Genomic DNA, 21,871 nt, shown 5'->3' with positions numbered 1-21,871 from the left:
CATCTATAGTAAGTCCAACTTTATTGTGCCTTCCTAAATGGCCTTGAGAAAAGTTGTGGTGAGCCACTTTCTTAAACTGCTGCAGTTCATCTAGATAGGTACACTAACAGTGCTGAATTACCTGGAAAAACTCAGCAGGTCTGGCAGCATCGGCGGAGAAGAAAAGAGTTGGCGTTTCGAGTCCTCATGACCATTCGACCGAATGGTCATGAGGACTCGAAACGTCAACTCTTTTCTTCTCCGCCGATGCTGCCAGACCTGCTGAATTTTTCCAGGTAATTCTGTTTTTGTTTTGGATTTCCAGCATCCGCAGTTTTTTTGTTTTTATTTTTGTTTTTACACTCACAGTGCTGTTTAGAAGTGAGTTCCAGGTTTTTGATCCAGCAACAGTGAATGGCGAATTAGTTCCAAATCAAGGTGGTGTGTGGCTTTGAAGGAAACTTACTGGTTCCCTTCTGGCTCTGTAACTTGAGGTCATCCAAAACTGTGTTGCCTGTGTATTGATTTGCTGCAACTCCCGCTCCCCTATCATCCGTGTGCTTGCTGGCCTACATTGGTTCCTGGTTAAGCAATAGCTTGATTTTAAAATTCTGATCCTTGTTTTCAAATGCATCCATGACCTCACCCCACTCTGTAATCTCCTCCAGCCCCACAACCCTCCAATTTATTTGCACTTATTTAATTCTAGCCTTGAGTACCTCTGATTTTAATTGTTCCACCATTAGTGGTCATCTCTTCAGTTGTCTAGGCACCAACCTCAGGCATACTTTTCCTACATTTATCCGCCTCTCTACCTCACTTTCTTCTTCTTTGAAGACAGGCCTTAAAACGTTATTTGACCAGGCATTTGGTCATTTGATCTAACATCTTATGTGGCTCTGTGTCATGCGTTGTCTTATAATGCTCATGTGAAGCACCTTAAAACGTTCCATGCCATTCACGCTGTTATATAAATATATGTCATTGTTGTCTGCTGTCCTTCTAGGTGATGGAGGTCATGGGTTTGGAAAATGCTGTTGAAGGGGCCTTGGCAAGTTACTGCAGTGCATCTTGTAGGTGGTACATAGTGTTACCACTGTGTGCTGGTGGTGAAGGGAGTGTGTTTTTCAGATGGTGGATGGAATATCATCATGTAGGCAGCTTTGAGCTGGATGGAGTTGAGCTTCTTGAATGTTGGACATGCAATCATTCAGGCAAGTGGCAAGTATTCCATCGCACTCATTCATGACATCCATTCATGAATGGCGGTGGACAATTAAACAACTCACTGGAGGCGGAGACTCCACAATTATCCCCATCCTCAATGATAGAGGAGCCCAGCACATCAGTGCAAAAGATAAGGCTGAAGCATTTGCTACAATCTTCAGCCAGATGTGCCAAGTAGATGATTCATCTCAGCCTTCCCCACAGGTCCCCAGCATCACAGATGCCAGTCTTCAGTCAATTCGATACACTCCACCTGATATCAAGAAATGGCTGAAGGCACTGGATACTGCAAAGGCTTTGGGCTGTGACAATATTCGGGCATTAGTACTGAAGACTTGTGCTCCAGACCTTGCTGCGCCCTTCGCCAAGCTGTTCCAGTACAGCTACAGCACTGGCATCTACCCAGCTGTGTGGAAAATTGCCCAGGTATGTCCTATACACAAAAAGCAGGACAAATCTAACCCGGCCAATTACTGTCCCATCAGTCTACTCTTGATCATCAGTAAAGTAATGGAAGGGGTCATCAACAGTGCTATCAAGCGGCACTTGCTTAGCAATAACCTGCTGACTGATGCCAGTTTGGGTTCTGCAAGGGCCACCCAGCTCCTGACCTCATTACAGCCTTGGTTCAAACATGGACAAAAGAGCTGAACTCCTGAGGTGACGCGAGTGTGACTGCCTTTGACATCAAGGCTGCATTTGACTGAGTGTGGCATCAAGGAGCCCTAGCAAAACTGGAGTTAATGGGAATCAAGGGGAAAACTCTCCACTGGTTGGAGTCATATCTAGCACAAAGGAAGATGGTTATGGTTTTTGGAGGTCAATCATCTCAACTGCAGGACATCACTGCGGGAGTTCCTCAGCGTAGTGTCCTCGGCCCAAGCATCTTCAACTGCTTCATCAATGACCTTCCTTCCATCATAAGGTCAGAAGTGGGGATGTTCACTGATGATTGCACAATGTTCAGCACCATTCACAACGCCTCAGATACTGAAGCAGCCCATGTCCAAATGCAGCAAGACCTAGACAATATCCAGGCTTGGACTGATAAGTGGCAAGTAACATTTGTGCCACACAAGTGCCATCTCCAACAAGAGAATCTAACCATCGCCCCTTGACATTCACTGGCATTACCATCACTGAATCCCCCACTATCAACATTCTGGGGGTTACTATTGACCAGAAACTGAACTGGGCTAACCGTTTAAATACTGTGTGCTGTGGCTACAAGAGCAGGTCAGAGGCTGGGAATCCTGCGACGAGTAACTTACCTCCTGACTCCCCAAAGCCTGTCCACCATCTACAAGGCACAAGTCAGGAGTGTGATGGAATACTTCCCAATTGCTTGGATGAGTGCAGCTCCCACAACACTCAAGAAGCTTGACACCGTCCAGGACAAAGCAGCCTGCTGGATTGGCACCACATCCATAAACATTCATTCCCTCTACCACCGACACACAGTAGCAGTGGTGTGTACCATCTACAAGATGCACTTCAGGGATTCAACAAGGCTCCTTAGACAGCACCTTCCAAACGCACAACCACTATCATCTAGGAGGACAAGGGCAGCAGATAGATGGGAACATCACCACCTTGATGTTCCCCTCCATGTCACTCTCCATCCTGACTTGGAAATATATCACCATTCCTTCACTGTTGCTGGGTCAAAATCCTGGAACTCCCTTCCTAACAGCACTGTGGGTGTACCTACACCACACAGAGTGCAACTGTTCAAAAAGGCAGCTAACCACCACCTTCTCAAGGACAACTAGGGATGGGCAATAAATGTTAGCCCAGCCACCGAAGACCACATCCCATGAATGAATAAAAAAAAACTTATGCCTTGTAGATGGTAAACAGGCTTTGGAGCTTCAGGAGATGGTTTCCTCACCACAGAACTCCCAGCCCCTGACCTGCTCTTGTAGCCACAGACAGTAAGCTGTGAAGAGGACCACAAAGAGGATGAAAAGGGATACGAACAGGGTAAGTGAGGGGACAATAATGTGATGGATGTGGGAAATGTGAGTTTATTCACTGTGGTAGTAAGAATAGAAAAGGAGAATATATTTTGAAGCAGTGAGAAACTTTTAAATTCTAAAGTTGAGAGAGATTTGGGCACCCTCATAAAAGGGGCACAGAGCCCCTTTTTGATTATTTGGAGGGGCTGGTCCTCAGGCTTTGGTTGCACTTCAGCCCCATGCTCCTGATTTTTGGCCACCCGGTGTGGAAGGGAGGGGGCATGTCTGAAGGGCCTACGCGTGGGTCTGCTCCTGGGCCTGGCCAGTAGCCATTAACAGGTCCAGGCAGCAGGTGGTCGAGGACGTCATCCTGCCTGACTGTCTGCCCCTCTTCTGCGACAATGTTCATGGCCAGGTGTCCCTGGAGAGGGATCAGGCCATGCCCACCAGTATGCTTGTGGCCTTTCGTGACTGGGGTGCAATGTCAGTCCCAGGAATGACATTTTAATTTAATTACATAGGTGTCTTTTAAAGTTTTGTTTTTGTTACAGTGCCCCAGCAGGGGCTGTCACCCATTTTATTAGTTTATTCTATTGATTTATGGTATTGTCCAAAAGAGCATATTAGAGGCAGACTCCCTTTGTGATTATTTGGAGGGGCTGCTACTCTAGTTTTGATTGTACTTCAGCCCCACGCTCCTGATCTTTGGCCACCTGGTGTGGAGGAACACAGGTATGTTAGAGGGTGTCTTCTTGTGTCTGCGCCTGAGCTTGGCCAAGATGACCATTAACAGGTCCATGCAGTGGGCTGTGGTGTGTGTTATTAGCCTCGACTGTCCATCCATAGTCTGTGGCTACGTTCACACTCAGGTGTGCCTGGAGAGGAAGCATGCAGTGTCCATCGATATGCTTGAGGCCTTCTGCGATTGTTGGGTGCCTGAGGGGCTGGAGTGCATCATCAGCCCCGGAAATTACATTTTAATTTATTTTATGCTTCTGTGGAAGATTTGTAGTTATAGGGCCCCTTTAACAAATAAATAAGTTAACAGCCTCTTACTTATTTTGTCTTAATTCATTTGTTGTATCCCTTTTCTCCAACCACCTTTCCGCCGCACCCCCCTATAGGATCATTTGTTACGGGTTTCTATGTTGTGCTTCCACAGAGTGCTGACCCTTGTCTGCTATTAACATATTCTACTCTTACCTTTACACCACTATCTTCTTTAGTCTTTGCCACTACCGTGAAAACTCCCTTTGTCTTTTGTCCATGACATTTTGTCAATCTCTCCTTGGCTCCCACCTAACCCTGACCCTCTATCTTGCTCCGACTGCTCCACCTCTTCTTAAACTGTATAAAAATCATCACATTTCTACTTCTCTTTAGCTCTAAAGAGTCATGTGGACATGAAACATTGACCAGAATTTTCCCATCGATAGTTTGGGAGCAGGGCCCGCTCACCGATGGGAAAATGACACGGAATGATGTCAGGAGGAACCCTTGACGTCATCCCGGTCCACTTAAATATTGAGGAAGGCGGGCGGACAGCAAAATCAGCTGTTCGCACGCCAACCTGTCAATGGCCAATTTAGGCCATTGACAGGCTAATTAAGATCATTAAAGACCTGCCCGTCCAACCTTAAGGCTGGCAGGCAGGCCAAGAGCCCCAGCTGGCTTCTGATAATACATGAAACCTCATCCACTGGCAGGATGAAGTTTCATGTCCATTTTTTAAAAGTTTGATAAAGTTTATGTCGTTTTTATTAACATGTCCCATCTCGTGTGACAATGTCACGAAGGGGACATGTTAATAATATTTTTATTTTTCTATTTTATAAACTTTTGTGCACTGTCACTAATCTCCCTGAGACAGCATTTAGTCTCAGGGAGCAGTGCACTCTTTCGTGAGCATGCACAAAAGAGCGCACTTTGACAGCTGGGGATTTCTTCCCCCCACCACCCCCACCCCTGCGCAGGAAGTGCATAGTGCTTCCTGTCGGGAAGGCCGCTGGGCGGGCCTTAATTGGCCCGCCCACTCAAAATGGCAGCAGGCCCCGTTTCGGCACCAGGGGTTGGCTGTCTGCCCACCGCTGAGCCGGTGGGACCCGCACGCCCACAAAGGGCAAAATTCTGCCCATTAACTCGGTTTCTCTCTCACCAGATGCTGCCAGACCTGTTAAGTTTTTCCAGCATTTTTTGTTTTTATTTCAGATTTCCAGCATTCATAGTATTTTGCCTTCAAGCTTAGGGGCTGTATGGCCTTCTCCTTTTCCTATTTCTTATGTTCTTATTTACTATGTGAAGATTTTGGTAAGGTGCAGTACAAGTGTAAAGCAATTTTTTTGATTTTCAAAAGAAGTGGACATTTTCAAACATTCACTCACTTACAAATCCACTTTAGAATCTATACAGTTTTGTTTTATGCTGCTGAGTTACTTGTGTCCAACGATTCCAAGAAGAACATCTCCAAGTGTTACATCTTTATTCATTACATGGTCACAACGTGGAGTAAATCTTAGCCTCTCAGAGGCCCAATTTTATCCATGTCCCTTCTCAACCACAATATTACTGCAAAGATGACTCACCCACCTCAGACAGAGTGAAAGCTATATTTGCTCTGTAAAGGGTTATTCACTACCTTCTCCTACTCCGCTTCACTCTCAATTGTAAAGACAATTTCAAAAAGGAGGGGAAGATGGGAAGCCATCAATACATTACCACAGGAGGAGAAATTTCTTTAAATGGAAGGTTGTTAAATTACAGAATTCTCTCCAAAAGATTGTGGTACGGACCATTCATTCTTGTAAAGAAAAGAAAAAAGAAGTGAAGATTTGAAGTTGAGGCAGATACAGGGCTATGGAGCACACAGGACAGTAAGATTGGGTTTGAACTTCTTTGGCAAAGAGGTGGCACAGACAAGATAGGCCAAATGACCTCCCCTGCTCTATAAATTGTGTGTGGTGTCAAATGAGCCTCAATCTCTAAAGAAGAAAATGAAAGTCTTCCAATGAAGGTTTTGAAAGAGTCATTCCTATCAAAACAGCTATACAACAAGCAGGGCAATAGACAGGCAGCTCATAACACAGGAAACAATGAATGAACAATTCTTTGCTTTAAAACAAATAAACACTATTATATATAGAATGTACAGCATAGAAACAGGGCTTTTGGTCCAATTGGTGTCCTCCCACTTTATCAGCAGATGCTTCTATTCCTTTCTCCCTGCGGATTTATCCAGCGTCCCCTTAATACAGCTATTCCATTCTATTTGGATGTTCAGCTTTGTTTCAACTACACCTCGTGGTAACAAGTTCCACATTCTTATCATTTTCTTGGTCCAGAAGTTTCCCCTTAGTTTTCCTATTAGATGTATTAGTAATCCTAATTGTGGCCACTTGGAAAGTATACATCTTCATAAGATCAAAACTACACCACTGGAGATTGACAGATTTTCTTAATAATGTAATGCAGCAATAGCAGTAACAGCAGAAATAGCAAATTTCAATACACATTATATTTCTCCATTAAAATTTTAGACAACTTGGGAAACTGTTAGGATCTAAACTAATAGGGGTAGAGTTTCCACTTTGGGCACAAATTGGCAGCCAACTGAATCCAAAATGGTACCCGTGTTGAGAAGTGCCTTTTCTCAAGATTCCACTCAAACTTATTTGTTTATCACAGACTGTAAAATCTACCATAAATCAGGGCAACAGAGCAACGTTTTTTGCTTTAGAAAGTATCCCTTGATATATCTAAGAGTGGTAACTTGTTGCAGTTTGATTGATACAACTGAAAATTTACCACAATAATACTTCAATCAGTGCAATCCACTGCCTATGAATAACCCTATTTTAAATAACTGAAAATTACTTTAGAAAGCTATACAGAACCGTTTGCTAGTTATATTGGTGTACGGTAGTCAGTTTCTTAGTAAATTCAAGAAGTTACAATCAAAACCTTTTAAAGCATTCCTATTAGTCTTTATGCCTAAAAAGGCTAGCATAATTTTAAAGCTTCCTGAAGGCCTGCAACCAGACACAATAAATGAAATTTGCAATGGCGATTCATTCGAACTGGGGGCATGGCCAGTTTTATGGGTGTGGGCCAGCATCTAACGATGTTTTTTGAACAAGCACAGAAAATCACAGAAACACAATTTGCTCTTGAAATTCAGGACTTTTGCAATGGTTTGGCTAATTTCAGGTGAATTGCACTTTAAAAAAGCACATTTCCAGGTTATAATGTATTTGCCATGAGCATCTAGCAATATAGACGTGGATAATCAATGGCATAAGTAGCACTCTACTGGGTGTTTCAGGGAAAGTAAAGGAAAAAAAAGTATTTTATCAGAGGTAATAAAATTAGAAATATGAAAGATATCCAATACAATTCAAAGCAAATCATCTGATGAATAACTTAATGAAAAAAATTGTGAATTAAGGAATATAAAAGGAAACTGCACCAAGATATCTCAAGATATCTACTTTAAACTGAACTATGCCATCATATCTCTAGAAGAGCTCACTTGAAGGGGAGATGGGAAAAAAACATGGGTGCTTAAATAAATCATAAATTTCAGTTAGTTACCTTCCAACCCAGAGGTGAGCTTCCAACCACATATCCCCAACATCACCAAGAATGCCGATTTCCACCTCTGCCACATAACTCAACTCTGGCCCACCTCATCTCAATTGTTGCCTTTATTACCTCTATACTTGACTGGGAATTTTTCCTGTTTCTTACATGAGCTACCCTTATGATCTTTCAGTATAACCTTATCCTTTTAAAATAGACCAGTGCGGAATTGCAAGCAGTTTTATGCTGTGACCTTTCAGTAGGAATCTTAGAATTTATTGTACTAAACCCCTTACTTATGGGTGTGACGAAAGTATAATAATTTTCATAAATTTTTTGGTTTCTTGTCAAGTAGGTTTATGGGGCTAAGTATAGTTGGGCCTGTCTGTGTGATTTAATTACATTTGGAGTCAAGTAGACTACAAGCTTGAAATCATCAAAAGAAGCTAGATGCTTAACATGCTAATGAGTAAACATGGATGCTGGCTTAGTATGTAAGGTGTGAAGGGATAAATGAAGGGATTTGGATTTCAAAGAGATCTTAGTCTATTTACAACTTGCCAGATAAGCAAGGCTCAGGAGTGTGTATATTTTTCCCAAAGATTACTGACAATATTGGCAACATGAAAGTTTTTATATTATGAGGAAGATACAGTTGCAAAGACACATGGAACAATAGAATTTACATATTAAGAGAAAAATATATTTAAAGGAGGATGAAAGGCTGTGTGGGAGAAGGCCATGTAAGATCTAACAGGAGTGTGTGAATTAGCCTTAATGAAGCCTCCAGCCATTTGTGCATAAGTCTGCGATATAATGAAACTGAAGTTGGGGAAAAGCCATTTGGAATTCCCCTATCAAGTGGATATTGTGTTAACTTTCTGGTTCTGTTTTAATCTAAAATCTATTTTGTAGTGTTGCCTTAAAGGGGATGTAACTGGGGGGTCAGGTTAATTAGGAATTTTAGGAGTTATTTTAGTGGTAAGTAATTGTAGTCTTATGTATGTACTTGAAATCTTTTATTTTGTAGGAAACATTTTAATTTAATTTTTAAAATTCATAAAAGTCTTGGTGGACTTATTACTTCTGAATTCAGTGCACACATCTTACCATAATAAGTACAAATTGCAAAATCGTTGTGATAGCACAACCAAATTTCCCTTGTGGACTTGGTCAGCTTCGCACACATCATCTGCCACATCATAACATGGGACCATTAGGAAGACACAAGAAGTGGTTTCCATCCCATCAGTTTGATCTGAATTTGAGCCAGGTCATGGAGGTTAAAAAATACAGCAGGCTATTCTACAATACCATCAGTCTCCAAAATTGAACATTTACATTTATTTTTAAAGTGACTACCACAGTTGAACTTTGCAATTGTAAAACTGATTTTATATTAGTAGATTTTCCTCCAAGAACGTATATACAAGTAGAAAGGAAGCATTGTATTTCTCTTCTGCAGACTAGGATGAAACAAATCAAAATCCGCTTTACGAATTCTGTCCAAATAGTCATCAAGAACAACCTATAAATAAACAAGTTCAGTAAGTGTTAAAAATAAAAAATCAAGGCAAAGTTCAAATAAAAATCAAATGAAGAATGGAATTAAAGCTTAAAAAATATATTACCGTTTGCAAAAAAGCTGGGCAGGCCTTTGAAGGGACATTTTTACAGAATGATCTGGCCTAGGGAAAAAAAAATCAGTAAATATTTCATCTGTTAGTAATAACAATTACAGTAGATTTAAAATCTGTGAGAGTTAAAGAAACAAACGAGTGAGAAAAGCACAGAAAGAAAGTAGTTGAGAAATGGGAAGGAAGAGCAAGAAACTCTATGCTGGTCAGGCACAGTGAGTGGGGGACATATTGGAGAGTCAGGTGACACAGAGCCAGAAAGACTCAAATGGCAACAACAGAGCATCTCAGAGCCAGAGATGGGGAGAAAACAAGGGCCGTAGGTAGAGTGAAAGAGTTAAAGAAGTTTTCTTTTTAGGTCCGTTAAAAGCAGAAATACATACATGTTCAAGGTGAACATGCGCCTGACTTGCTACATCAAATACCACATCCCTCACATTTTTTTTGCGATTTCCTCGAATAAAATCTTCTTGCGATACGCCATGCTAAAAAGGATAAAAACACAGTAAGTTAATTTCAACTAATCCAATTCAATGCAAATGAAATCAGACTAAAGGTAGTAATCGTTGACTAAAATCACACAGCACCATGTTACAGAATGGAAACACTTCGTTACTCACAGGGTAGAGCTGTATTTAATACCTTGCTATAATCTGAATTTATATAATGATATATCAAATCTCTCTTAGATTCAGAATTCTAGTGTTACACATATAAATGTATAATAGATCACCTTAAAGGGCAAGGACAATTTCAGGTTCCTCCTCCTAATGACTAACTGTCTCCTCAAACCCTTCTCCTGCCTCCAATATCGAACACAAAAATCTCATGAGAAAATTGTGTCTCCAAAATAGTTACCACCTGCTTCCCCTCCCTCCTCCATCCCAAATTTCCAACACTTTGCAGTTTCTGTCCCAACTCATCTCCTGTTCCCTAAATCCCTTCCCCACTAATTCCTGACCCTGATTGCATGCATAAATTCTTGGGCTGATAAATGGCAAATAACATCTGTGCTACATAAGTACCAGGTCCATCTCCAACAAGAGACAGCCACATAAATACTACGGTTACAAAAGCAGGACAGAGGCTGGATATTCTGAGGCAGATTCCTCAAAGTCATTCTACCATCTACAAGGTACAAGTCAGGAGAATGATGGAATACTCTCCACTTGCATGGATCAGTGTGGCTCCAACAACATTCAAGAAACTCGACACATCCAGTACAAAGCAGCCCACTTGATTGACATCATCACCTTAAACACTCACTCTCTCCATCATCAATGCATACCGGCTGCCAAGTGTATCATTTAGAAGATGGACTTCAGCAACTCACCAAGGCTTCTTCGACTGCACATTCCAAACTTGCAACATCTACCACATAGAAGGGCAAGGGCAGCAGGCATATAGGAACACCACCATCTGCATGTTTTCCTTCAAGTCATGCAACTTGGAAATATATCGTCATTCCCTTATAATTGTTGAATCAAAATCCTGGAACTCCCAACCTAACACCACTGTGGGTGCACCTACCACGCATAGGCTGCAAGTTCAAGAAGTTTGCTTATCACCACCTCCTCAAGGACAATAAAGGCCTTTGTCAGTGACATTCACATTCCATGAACGAATAAAAAGAAAAAATACTGCTGCTAGATATGGTTAACAATTCTCATTCTACAGGCACCATCCCACTCTCCTTCAGAAATGGTTTATTTTCCTCAAAATAGGCTGCCTTTGACCTAACTGCCCTCTCAGTTCCCATCTCTAACGTTTCTTTTATCACAAGTCCTTACAGCATGATGTTGCTTTCTAACCAAATGCCCATCTTTTCTGATGCTCCTTATTCAAATTCCTTCAGTCTGGCTTCCATCAAGTCACACCAATGAGGTCACCTGCTAAACTTGTGAAAAATCCTGTATGACATTGGACATAATTCTGTGTCACCTCTTTTAATCCTCACACACATTTGGTTGCCTCTGCTTTAGGTCCACTGAAAAACAGATTAATTCTTTCATAAAAAATGATATTGTAGACAAAAGTTGTAACCTTCTGCTTGGAAAAATGGACTTGAATGTTCTGCATTACACACATCAAATCTAATTTGCTAAATTGTCAGCATTTATTTAATATTACTGCCATCTAGTGTTACAATCAAACTACACATGACTAATCAGGCATTTGGATAGAAGCTTCATTTTATAAGAACTGCACTGCATAGAATATTCACAGCTGCTAAACATCAAAAATGATACTGAGGATAAATTGATCAAATATAAAACTTCTATAGAAAAGCAACTGCAGTAAACCAAACAATTCAGGTTTACAGAATCTGCAAGTTACAGACAGGTTAAAACATTAAAACAAGAAGAGTTGTAGGTTTGGAGCATTTAAAGAACCTTTTGGTTTTATCCACTCATCATGAAACCAAGAAATCCAGTCATCTTTTAACGTTAAAATAATTCCAAGATATGCCAACTAATTGTAGCTTAGCCAAGCAACATACAGCCATTTCTGACATCCAGCATTATTCACTTTCAACACTACATTTTTCTAAGCAGCCAAAACCCTAATCATCTCCAGAATTAATCCAGAACTGAAATTGTCAGCCATGGTTCAGTAGATAGAACTCTTATTATGGTTGTGGGGTCAAATCCCAATCCAGGATCTGAGCACAAGAATTAAGGCTGACACTCCAGTACAGTACTGAGGGAGTGCTGCACCGTCGGAGGTGCCATTTTTCAAATGGGACATTAAACCATGTCTGCCTTCTCAGGTGAATGTAAAATAGCCCTTGGCACTATTTTGACGAAGAGCAGAGGAGTTCTTCCTAGTGCCCTGGTCAATACTTATCCCTCAATCAACATCACCAAAAATTTTCTGGCCATTATCACATTGCTGTTCATGGAAACCTGTGCACAAATTGGCTGCTGCATTTCCCACACTGACAACATTAACAACACTTCAAATGTAAAGTACTTTGGGACATCTTACAATCATGAAAGGCACTATAGGAACACAATCCTTTATTATCTTTTCCATGATTTGACTCTTTTCTCACACAAAATCCCACACATCCATCACCTACCAGCTGTTACGAGCATTCACTCTCTCTCACTGCTCATTTCTCCAGTCATACATCCTAATTTTGTTTTTAAAACTCTGGATTACTACTTACTACCCACTCTCTCTATTTTATTGGTGCTTGACTTTAGAATCGCTATGCTCTAATTTTTCAGACTCTTTTGCAAAGGTTTGTAAGATTCTTGAAAACTCTCTATTCAACCTTTAGTCCCAAAAATGAATCTAAAACAATTCATGTTGCAAATGCTTCATATTTCTGAACAACAAACAACCCTGCAAAATCTTTTAAATGTAACGGCTATATTCCAAAAATAAACCACATCAGCCAAGTTCAGTACATGGCATTCAACATGAATTTTACATAAACTTCTGTTCTAATTTCCAAGATAATAAAAATGTCACCACTTTAGCTAGACTTTATTAATTAGTATATACAGTTTAAGGTCATACTGTATGCCTCGTTACTCTCAGCCATTTAATATGAGGACTTTAAAGACTGTCCCCCAATATTATCAAAGCAGTTAATCACAAATACTTTATACTTGACAACGTAGTTCGAGTTAAAAAAACTGAATGGAGTGAGAGAAAGTCCAATATGTCCCTAAAACTTGAGTTGTTGAATAAAACAACAAAAGTCTAATGATCATTTTTTCCCTCAAACACTAAATAAATTCTTAAATTATTTTAATAGAAATCCAATGTTTTATTATGCTCAGAAAAAGGATTAATTGCAGATCAGAATGTTTGAGCAAGGTGTCTATGATATCTTCACTTCCAAATCAAGACATTTTGTGACAAGGCTTTATGGGAATTAGTTATGCTAGTTTACACCACCTCAGTTAAGGCACAAAGTAAAAACAGTAAAGATTTCTTATCTATTCTTTTGATCATGTCTTTCTATCCTTTGAAGCTTGCCAAAAATCCGAACATTTACTATTTTTTCAAGAACCCACTGCCAACTTAATGCATGCCCTGTCCAGGTATGGAATAGTCAAACGGAAAATTAAATTTCCAATACCTCAACCTCAAAACAACATCTGCTACGTCAATTATGTTAATTTTCTAGGTGTCGCTTCTACTAGCCAGTAATAAAGTGTATTAAATAGACTATAATGTTTAGCAATTATATTAAGACAACATGAACATAAATTCGGCGGAGAAGAAAAGAGTTGACGTTTCGAGTCCTCATGACCCTTCGACAGTCCTAGTTCTGTCGAAGGGTCATGAGGACTCGAAACATCAACCCTTTTCTTCTCCGCCGATGCTGCCAGACCTGCTGAGTTTTTCCAGGTAATTCTATTTTTGTTTTGGATTTCCAGCATCCGCAGTTTTTTGTTTTTATATTTATTTATGAACATAATTTCACATTGGACTCTTGGAGCCAGGAAAAAAGAGCTTTCCATTCCTAGAGTGAATGGAACTGAGGTCCTACAGCTGCAAGCATAACCCACTATGTTAAAATTTGAGTATTGCTGAAGAAAAGAGACATGTTGAAGCTTTTCGTCTTGTACTCATCAGAACACCTTGTAAGAATACCAACAAGGGGAAAACAACAATTTATACTGTATGAGAGTGCCAATTGGTTAGCAAATGGACTCTGACTGGTACTGATGTTGCCATAGCGAATACACCAATGGTGGTGACTGATAGTTTACTGCCAAGTATTGTTTGAAATTTAAACCAGGCCTAATTGGTCAAGGCATTGCTTGGAGGACTGAGTCAGCGGATGGCTGTTACTTATTTTTTTATCTGAAACAGGCACAATGTATGCACATGTTCTTTCTGTCTGCAAAGAACAGGGCCCTGTGTATTAATACATGCAGCTGCCAGTACATATAAATATGCCACACTGTGAGCCCAACTGACAACCTTAAACTGGTTGTTAGCATAATTCCTAGCACACTGGGCAATATTTGCTAAATAATCCTCAATCATAGAATCACATCTAATGTTGGACACTGTGTTTTGAGTTTTGCAAGTACTGGCTGGTTGGATACGGTCTGCACCTTGCTCGTTGGGAACAATAACTGGGACATGCTGCTTGATACAATCCATCAGTTTTTGCGATGTCCAGCCCACAAACCTAGCATCACATTGGCAGTGAAATTCATATACCACATCAGCTAAACAAAATAAGTGACAGCCATTCGTTCATTCATTCCTCAGGACAATGCCTTGACCAATTAGGATCAAGCTGCCTGGTTTAAATTTCAAACAATGTTTGGTAGTTAACTGTCAGTCACCACCATTGGTGCATGCTACATGGCAACGCTTCTACCAATCAGAATCCACTTGCCAACTAAGCAGCACTCTCTTCGCATACAGTGTAAATTGTTGTTTTCCCCTTATATTGGTATTCTTATGGTGTCCTGATGAGTGCAAGATGAAAAGCTTCAACATTTCTCTTTTTTCTGCAATACTCAAGTTTATGTACAACAAATGATTATATGTTAAAATTATGCAGCAAGTTATTGCTATTTTCAGGTACGTAAAGAACCAGAAATAGGCAGAAAACAAAAAAAAACCTCTCTCGGTACTCAACTTTTGTAAGTTTCTAATTTTTCCACACAAAAAAAATCTTGAGGAAATGTAAAAATTGGATCACTACCTAAACACCAAGTTCTAATCTTCTTTTAAATACTTTGGTGATGAATACTTTTCAAAAAGTAAAAAGCATCATTTAAAATTACCAGTAAACAGATGTCCAGTGGAAGGTAAACTTTTCGTCTCATACAATGATAAGGAGTTGCACGTAGGCATGTCACTATTCCTTGAGCTTTCCCAATATGACTGGCTGCATGATCCGCGTGGATATCCTTTACACCTGTTAAAAATAAGAACCAAGGACGAATAAGAAAAAGCAATTAGGAATTCAGATTAATAAGACTCCCAAGAACAGTTAGCTACCAAGATGCAAGCAGGACATAAAGAGGTAGCGAATTATACCTCCATGATTGTCTCGGCTCACCTGCAGCTGAAACTCTCAAGCATGCTTTTGTCACCACCAGACTCAGCTATTCCAAAGCTTTCCTGGCCAACTTCCTGTTCACCATAAACTTCAGCCCTTGCAAAACTCAGATGCCTTATTCTATCCAGCATCACATCCGTTCATCAATCAACCGTGTTCACTGGCCAATGCCTCAACTTTAAAATTTTCATCTTACTGTTCAAATAACTTCACAGTCTTGATCCTCCCAAGCCTTGCAATCTTGTCCAGGCCTACAACTGTGCACACATCCAACTGTGGCTCCTCATTCAGTCCTGCATTCTTTGGCCCACCATTGTGGCTGTGCTTTCAACTGTCTAGGTCCTAAGCTCTACCTCACTTTTTCCTTCAAGTGATCCTTAAAATCCACCTCCCAGACAAAGATTTTAATACTCTCTTATAATATCTTCTTCTATGGATCATCATTGATCTTTGTCTGACGAAATTTCTGTGAAGCATCTGAAAATAGTTTCTATGTTAATGATGTCATATAAATGCAAGTTGTTGCTCAGAACACCTGAATGATTACATTATAGGGAAGATGACTTGTAATTGTTTCAATTTTTGTACAATTTTCTTTCCTTCCCCTAATACCATTCACTGTTATCCCACTGGGAAAATACATCTTGACGTTTAGTTAATCTTACAACAGAGTATTGTTTTGGTCACTCATTTGGAGATGTTCATTATTCCCAGCTAGCATCAGCACAGAAGTAGCATACTAAAAAACAAAAACATCTTTTGATAATCGGACCTGAACAATCTCAATACTGAAAAGCTGGCCATCTTTCACTAAATCAGCAGCAAAATTTGGCTCTAGCAGTCCTAAGAATGAAGATTGCGTTATCTTTGAGTAAAACTGTTATATTCATCAAAATACTTAATCATTAGTTTTGAAAACTGTAGAAATGAGGAATAATGAGAGAAGATTAAATTTTCTTCAAAATACCTCAAATAAAGCATTCAGTGTTCAATGGTGGCTTTAATCATTCAGGACTCAATGATCTTCTTGGAGATGTAGCACAGAAAAAAGGAATAGTGACAGGGCAGTTTTCTGTGTAAAATGTCAAGGTGTTTTGCTAATAGGTAACAAAAATAGAACCCAAAAGAGACCGAGTGTGCAAGTGACAGAGCAAACATGTGCACAGGAGCAAGGGAGAGTAAAAACAAAAGATTTATAAAAGAAGACCCAAACGGTGATGATGGGCATGTGGAACTTATTGCAGGGCAGGATACACATAGGGGTGTTTTAGGTAAGTTGGAGCTTATGCAAGGTGATGAAAGACTGGCGAACAAAGTTGGTCAAAACTGGAGTGACAGAGCCATGGATAAGGATTTCAATTGCACCAGGAGGTTGAAATAGGAACTGAGACAGGCAATTTTGAGGGGGTGGGCATAAATGGGCTTGATGATGGATAGAACATTTAAAGCTTAGCTCGATTTTGAACAGACCGACTAAGGACAGTCTGATTCAGCCTAAGCGTGGATGGAATGAGGATGGAGTCAGTGGAAAGAATTACATAGAAATTGCAACATAGGCTGCTTGGCCAAACTAGCCCACATTGATGTTTATCCTCCATCATTTTAGTGAATATGTGCTAAACCCTCTCGATTACCACAACATTCTTCATACAACGTGGAGCCCAAAACTGTACGTAGTACTCTGATGCAGTTTTATTTAGGTTTATATAGATGGAGCAGTTAGCTGTCCAAGCGCCAACAAACTGCAGAAGATTCTTATTTTGATGTGAAAACATTTGGAAGGTCAAGCTACTAAATCTAGACTTCCGACAGTCTCAGTTTAAGAGTCAACACTTTCTTTTTAAAAAAGTGGTTTATAAGAAGAATTCTTACCTAATACTTCTAATACGAGGTAGATGAATGATGACTGAGCGTTCTCTGCATAAGATTCTAACTCCTGGATATTTCTATAGACGTTCTCATTCAAATTCTTCTCCTGAAATTCATTATATAGGAATTGACTTAAGTTGGATGATTCTGGCCTTTTCTTTAAAAAAATGTACACCATTGCAAAATACTATATGATTAAACATATTATTCCATTGCACAATGTACAAAATGGATAATGGTGCAATACATTTCTACAATTAGGGTTCATGAGTTTAGGGAATCAACCATTTACCGTGACAAGGAAGTTGCTTCACTAAACTGTTTATGTTTGTCTTTGCTGAATGTTTATGCTCATCAGAGAGAGGAATTTTAGTACAAAGAAATGGAACATATCTCCCTTGAAAGACAATTTTCTAGATGGAAAGTAAAGCGTCCTCATTATGCATGAATAGAATGCCCAAGTACTTCAGAAGAAAATTCCCTACTGCGCTGGTCCAAATTTTGGAATCCTCAGACTAAATCATGGGTATGTCTAACAGCAGGTCTAACAATTTATGTTATCACTTCCACCAAGTCTGGACTGCATTTAAACACAGGTCTTAGAGATAGAAAACACTTTTCCCATCTAGCCTTACACTCTACAAATAAACATCAAAGTTCAAAAATCTATTAAAACCTAAAGCAATTGAAAGCTTCATGATACAAGAGCTTTAATGGAATTGTTTCCATTGCAAAATAATGAAGAAATATAAACATAGCGAACTGCAACCTAAAATGATCACATTCTGTAGCTAAATTTGATTTCATTCTTAAATTTCAGTATTATACACAATAACTTTTTTTTAAATACAAGAAAAACTCAGTAATAGTTGAGATAGGAAAGGAAGGTATGATAGGAAAGTAGAGCCCGTATATCGACTCTGGTGGCAAGCAGATTTTTTTTAAAATTCTCATTTATGGGATGTGGGCGTCGCTAGCTAGGCCAGCATTTATTGCCCATCCCTAATTGCCTTTGAGAAGGTGGTGGTTAGTTGCTATCTTGAACTGCTGCAGTACATGTGGTGTAAGGACACCACGGTGCTATTAGGGAGGGTGTTCCAGGATTTGACCCGGCAAGAGTGAAGGAACGGCAATATATTTCCAAGTCAGGATGGTGAATGGCTTAGGGGAGAACTTCCAGCTGGTGGTGTTCCCATGTGTCTGCTCCCTTGTTCTTCGAGATGGTAGTGGTCGTGAGTTTGGAAGAGACTGTCTAAGGAGGCTTTGTGAGTTCCTGCAGTGCATCTTGTAGATGGTACACACTGCTGCCACTGTGCGTTGGTGGTGAAGGGATTAAATGTTTATGGACGGGATGCCAATCAGCGGGCTGCTTTGTCCTGGATGGTGTTAAGCTTCTTCAGTATTGTTGGGGGAGCACTCATCCAGGCAAGTGGAGAGTATTCCATCACACCCTGACTTGTTCCTTGTAGATGGTGGACAGGCTTTGGGGAGTCAGGAGCTGAGTTACTCGTCACAGGATTCCTAGCCTCTGACCTGCTCTTGTAGCCACAGTATCTATATGGCTAGTCCAGTTCAGTTTCTGGTCACTGATAACCCCCAGGATGTTGATAGTGGGGAATTCAGTGATGGCAATGCCATTGCATGTCAAGGAGCAATGGTTAGATTCTCTCTTGTTGGAGATGGTCATTGTCTGGCACTTGTGTGGCATGAATGTTACTTGCTGCCTGTCAGCCTAAGCCTGGTAATTGTCCAGGTCTTGTCGCATTTGGACATGGACTGCTTCAGTATCTGAGGAGTCGCATTATGTTCAGCACCATTCGCAATCATCAGTGAACATCCCCACTTCTGATCTTATGATGGAAGGAAGGTCATTGATGAAGCAATTGAAGATGGTTGGGCCGAGGCCAACACCCTGAGGAACTCCTGGAACTGAGATGATTGACCTCCAACAACCATCTTCTTTTGCACTGGTTGGAGTCATACTTAGCACAGCGGATCCACCACCCCACCACCCCCACCTCCCCACCACCCCACCCCCAGCCCCACACAATTCCTATTGACTCAAGGTTTGCAAGGACTCCTTGATGCCATTCTCAATCAAATGCTGCCTTGGTGTCAAAGGCAGTCACTCTTGTCTCACCTCTGGAGTTCAGCTCTTTTCTCCATATTTGAAGCAAGGCTGTAATAAAGTCACAACCTGAGTGACCCTGGCGGAACCCAAACTGAATATCAGTGATCAGGTTATTGTTAAGCAAGTGCCAGTTGATAGCACTGTTGATGGCCCCTCCATTACTTTACTGATGATCAAGAGTAGACTGATAGTGCAGTAATTGGCTGGGTTGGATTCATCCTGCTTTTTGTGTACAGGGCATACCTGGGCAATTTTCCACATTGCCAGGTAGATGACAGTGTTGTAGCTATATTGTAACAGCTTGACTAGGGGCGCAGCAAGTTCTGGAGCACAAGTCTTCAGTACTATTGCCGGAATATTGTCAGGGCCCATTGCCTTTGCAGTATCCAGTGCCTTCAGCGGTTTCTTGTGTCATGACAGCAGATCACAGCCCAAATTACTTATAGGCATTTTGAACTTTTAAAGGAAGATATGTATTTTTTTTTAAAAAGACATAGAACCAAAAGCTGGCTGAGAATGTAAAGTAACCATCTGCTGGAAAATTCCTATGTGGGTTATACTTGACCGACTAGTCCAGAGAACATGTAATGTCACACCTAAAAGGTGTCAAAGCCTATTTTAGACAGAGGCACTTGAAAGGGAGAGATGCAATGCAAAAGGCTGAACTCTAAACTCCTCTGGTTGCAGAGACAATGGAGACTGGTTACCATCTCAGAAGGAACCATCTCCTGTTGAGTTATATCTCAGAATGCAGAAATTGGTCCAAGTTGAAAGAAAGCAGATTTTGGGCAAAAGTCGTGTTTGCTTTTTCCCTCCCCAGAATACACAAGAATAGGGGCTAAAAAGCCAGCTGCAAACCTGGTCTGCATGCGCTAGTTCTGGTGTGCTAGCGTGTGCTGTGAAGGTCACAGCAGAAGAACAGCAACCAGGAGTCCCTGCAGCTAGCAGGTAAAAGGCTCTCTCTGTTGCTGGTGGCAAGTCACAAGTCAGCAAAGCCATAGTCAAGAAGGAAAACAGAGCAACTTCTTCAGCCAACCTGTAGAAACAAATGTCTCCAAACCAATTGCTCAACTGCCAAAGTCAACTCTACCGCAATCACCCAACTTCACAACCACAATGTTCAATCATCTTCTCCTCCCAGACAAGCCAAAGACTGATTCATATATTTTAAAACTTTTATTTTGGACTCAACTTCTCATTTCTAACCTGTCTATACGTGTATTGTGTTTTTTAATTATTTTTTTCCTAAAAAAGTTTAACTAATAAACTTACTCTTTCTTTGACTCAAGAAAACCTGGTTAAATTGGCTTCTTTTAAAACATAAATACATTTGGATTAGGAAAAGGTATCCAAGAGGAAAGGGATCCTTTTCAAATTAACCTTGTTGTGACCAACCGAGGGGGTTGAATAAAGAAGAGGAGCCAGTTCATCTCTCCTCACCCAGGAGAATAACAACGTGGGGTATCTCATCTGGGATCATAACAAATTGGGGGACCTCACCCAGGGATCAGTCGTAACACTTGATATCATGTGGAGTGAATCGAATTGGCTGAAGACTGGCATCTCTGATGCTGGGGACCTCAGGATGAGGCTGAGATGAACCAATCGGTACTTCTTGCTGAAGATTGTTGCAATGGCTTTGCTTTATCTTTTGCACTGACGTGCTGGGCTCCCCCACCATCAAGGATGGGGATATTTGTCCTCCTCCGGTGAGTTCTTTAATTGTCCACCACCATTCACAACTGGATGTGGCAGGGCTGTAGAGCTTAGATCTGAACCATGGGTTGTGGGATCACTTAGCTCCATCCAGCACTTGCTGTATATGCTGTTTCGCACGCAAGTAGTCCTGTGTCGTAGCTTCACCAGGTTGACACCTCATTTTTAGGTATGTCTGGTGCTGCTCCTGGCATGCTCTCCTGCACTCTTCATTGAACTAGGGCTGATCCCCTGGCTTTGTGGTCATGGTGGAGTGGGGGATACGTTGGGACATGAGGTCACAGATTGTGGTTGAGTACAATTCTGCTGCTGCTGATGACACAGAGTGCCTCATGGATGCCCAGTCTTGAGTTGCTAGATCTATCCCATTTAACATGGTGGTAGTGCCACTAAACACAATGGAGAGTATTCTCAATGTGAAGATGGGACTTCATCTCCACAAGGACTATGTGATGCATTACTCCTACCGATAATGTCATGGACAGATGCATCTATGGCAGGCTGGTTGGCAAGAGGATGAGATTTTTCCTCACCACCTGCCGCGGACCCAGTCTAGCAGCAGTGTCTTTTAGGGCATGGCCAACTCGGCCTATGGTGGTTCTACCGAGCCACTCTTGGTGATGGACTTTGAAGATCCCCCCAACCAGAGTACATTTCTACACCCTTGTAATGGTTAGTGCTTCCGCCAAGTGGTGTTCAACATGGAAGAATGCTGATTCATCAGCTGTGACTG

The 21,871-nt window shown here is 40.9% G+C and overlaps 1 protein-coding gene across 2 annotated transcripts in view; it reads right to left on the bottom strand.

Annotated features, from left to right (window-relative positions):
• Positions 1–8,778: 8,778 nt before the first annotated feature.
• ndufaf6 (NADH:ubiquinone oxidoreductase complex assembly factor 6) overlaps positions 8,779–21,871 on the bottom strand; it is a 37,800-nt gene continuing 24,707 nt past the window's right edge. The window contains exons 3-7 of one of the 2 annotated variants that reach the window (XM_041190066.1): positions 17,295–17,397; positions 15,145–15,278; positions 9,760–9,861; positions 9,371–9,427; positions 8,779–9,267 (exon numbers count right to left, since the gene is read on the bottom strand). In XM_041190066.1, the coding sequence (XP_041046000.1) occupies positions 9,139–9,267; positions 9,371–9,427; positions 9,760–9,861; positions 15,145–15,278; positions 17,295–17,397 (525 nt within the window). In that variant the 3' untranslated portion in view covers positions 8,779–9,138. The remainder of the gene's footprint in view (positions 9,268–9,370; positions 9,428–9,759; positions 9,862–15,144; positions 15,279–17,294; positions 17,398–21,871) is intronic. The other variant, XM_041190064.1, reaches the window with a different exon arrangement.

Source organism: Carcharodon carcharias, chromosome 6, assembly GCF_017639515.1.
Source record: "Carcharodon carcharias isolate sCarCar2 chromosome 6, sCarCar2.pri, whole genome shotgun sequence".
In the NCBI taxonomy this organism is placed as follows: domain Eukaryota; kingdom Metazoa; phylum Chordata; class Chondrichthyes; order Lamniformes; family Lamnidae; genus Carcharodon; species Carcharodon carcharias.
This window is presented reverse-complemented; position numbering and strand designations above follow the sequence as displayed.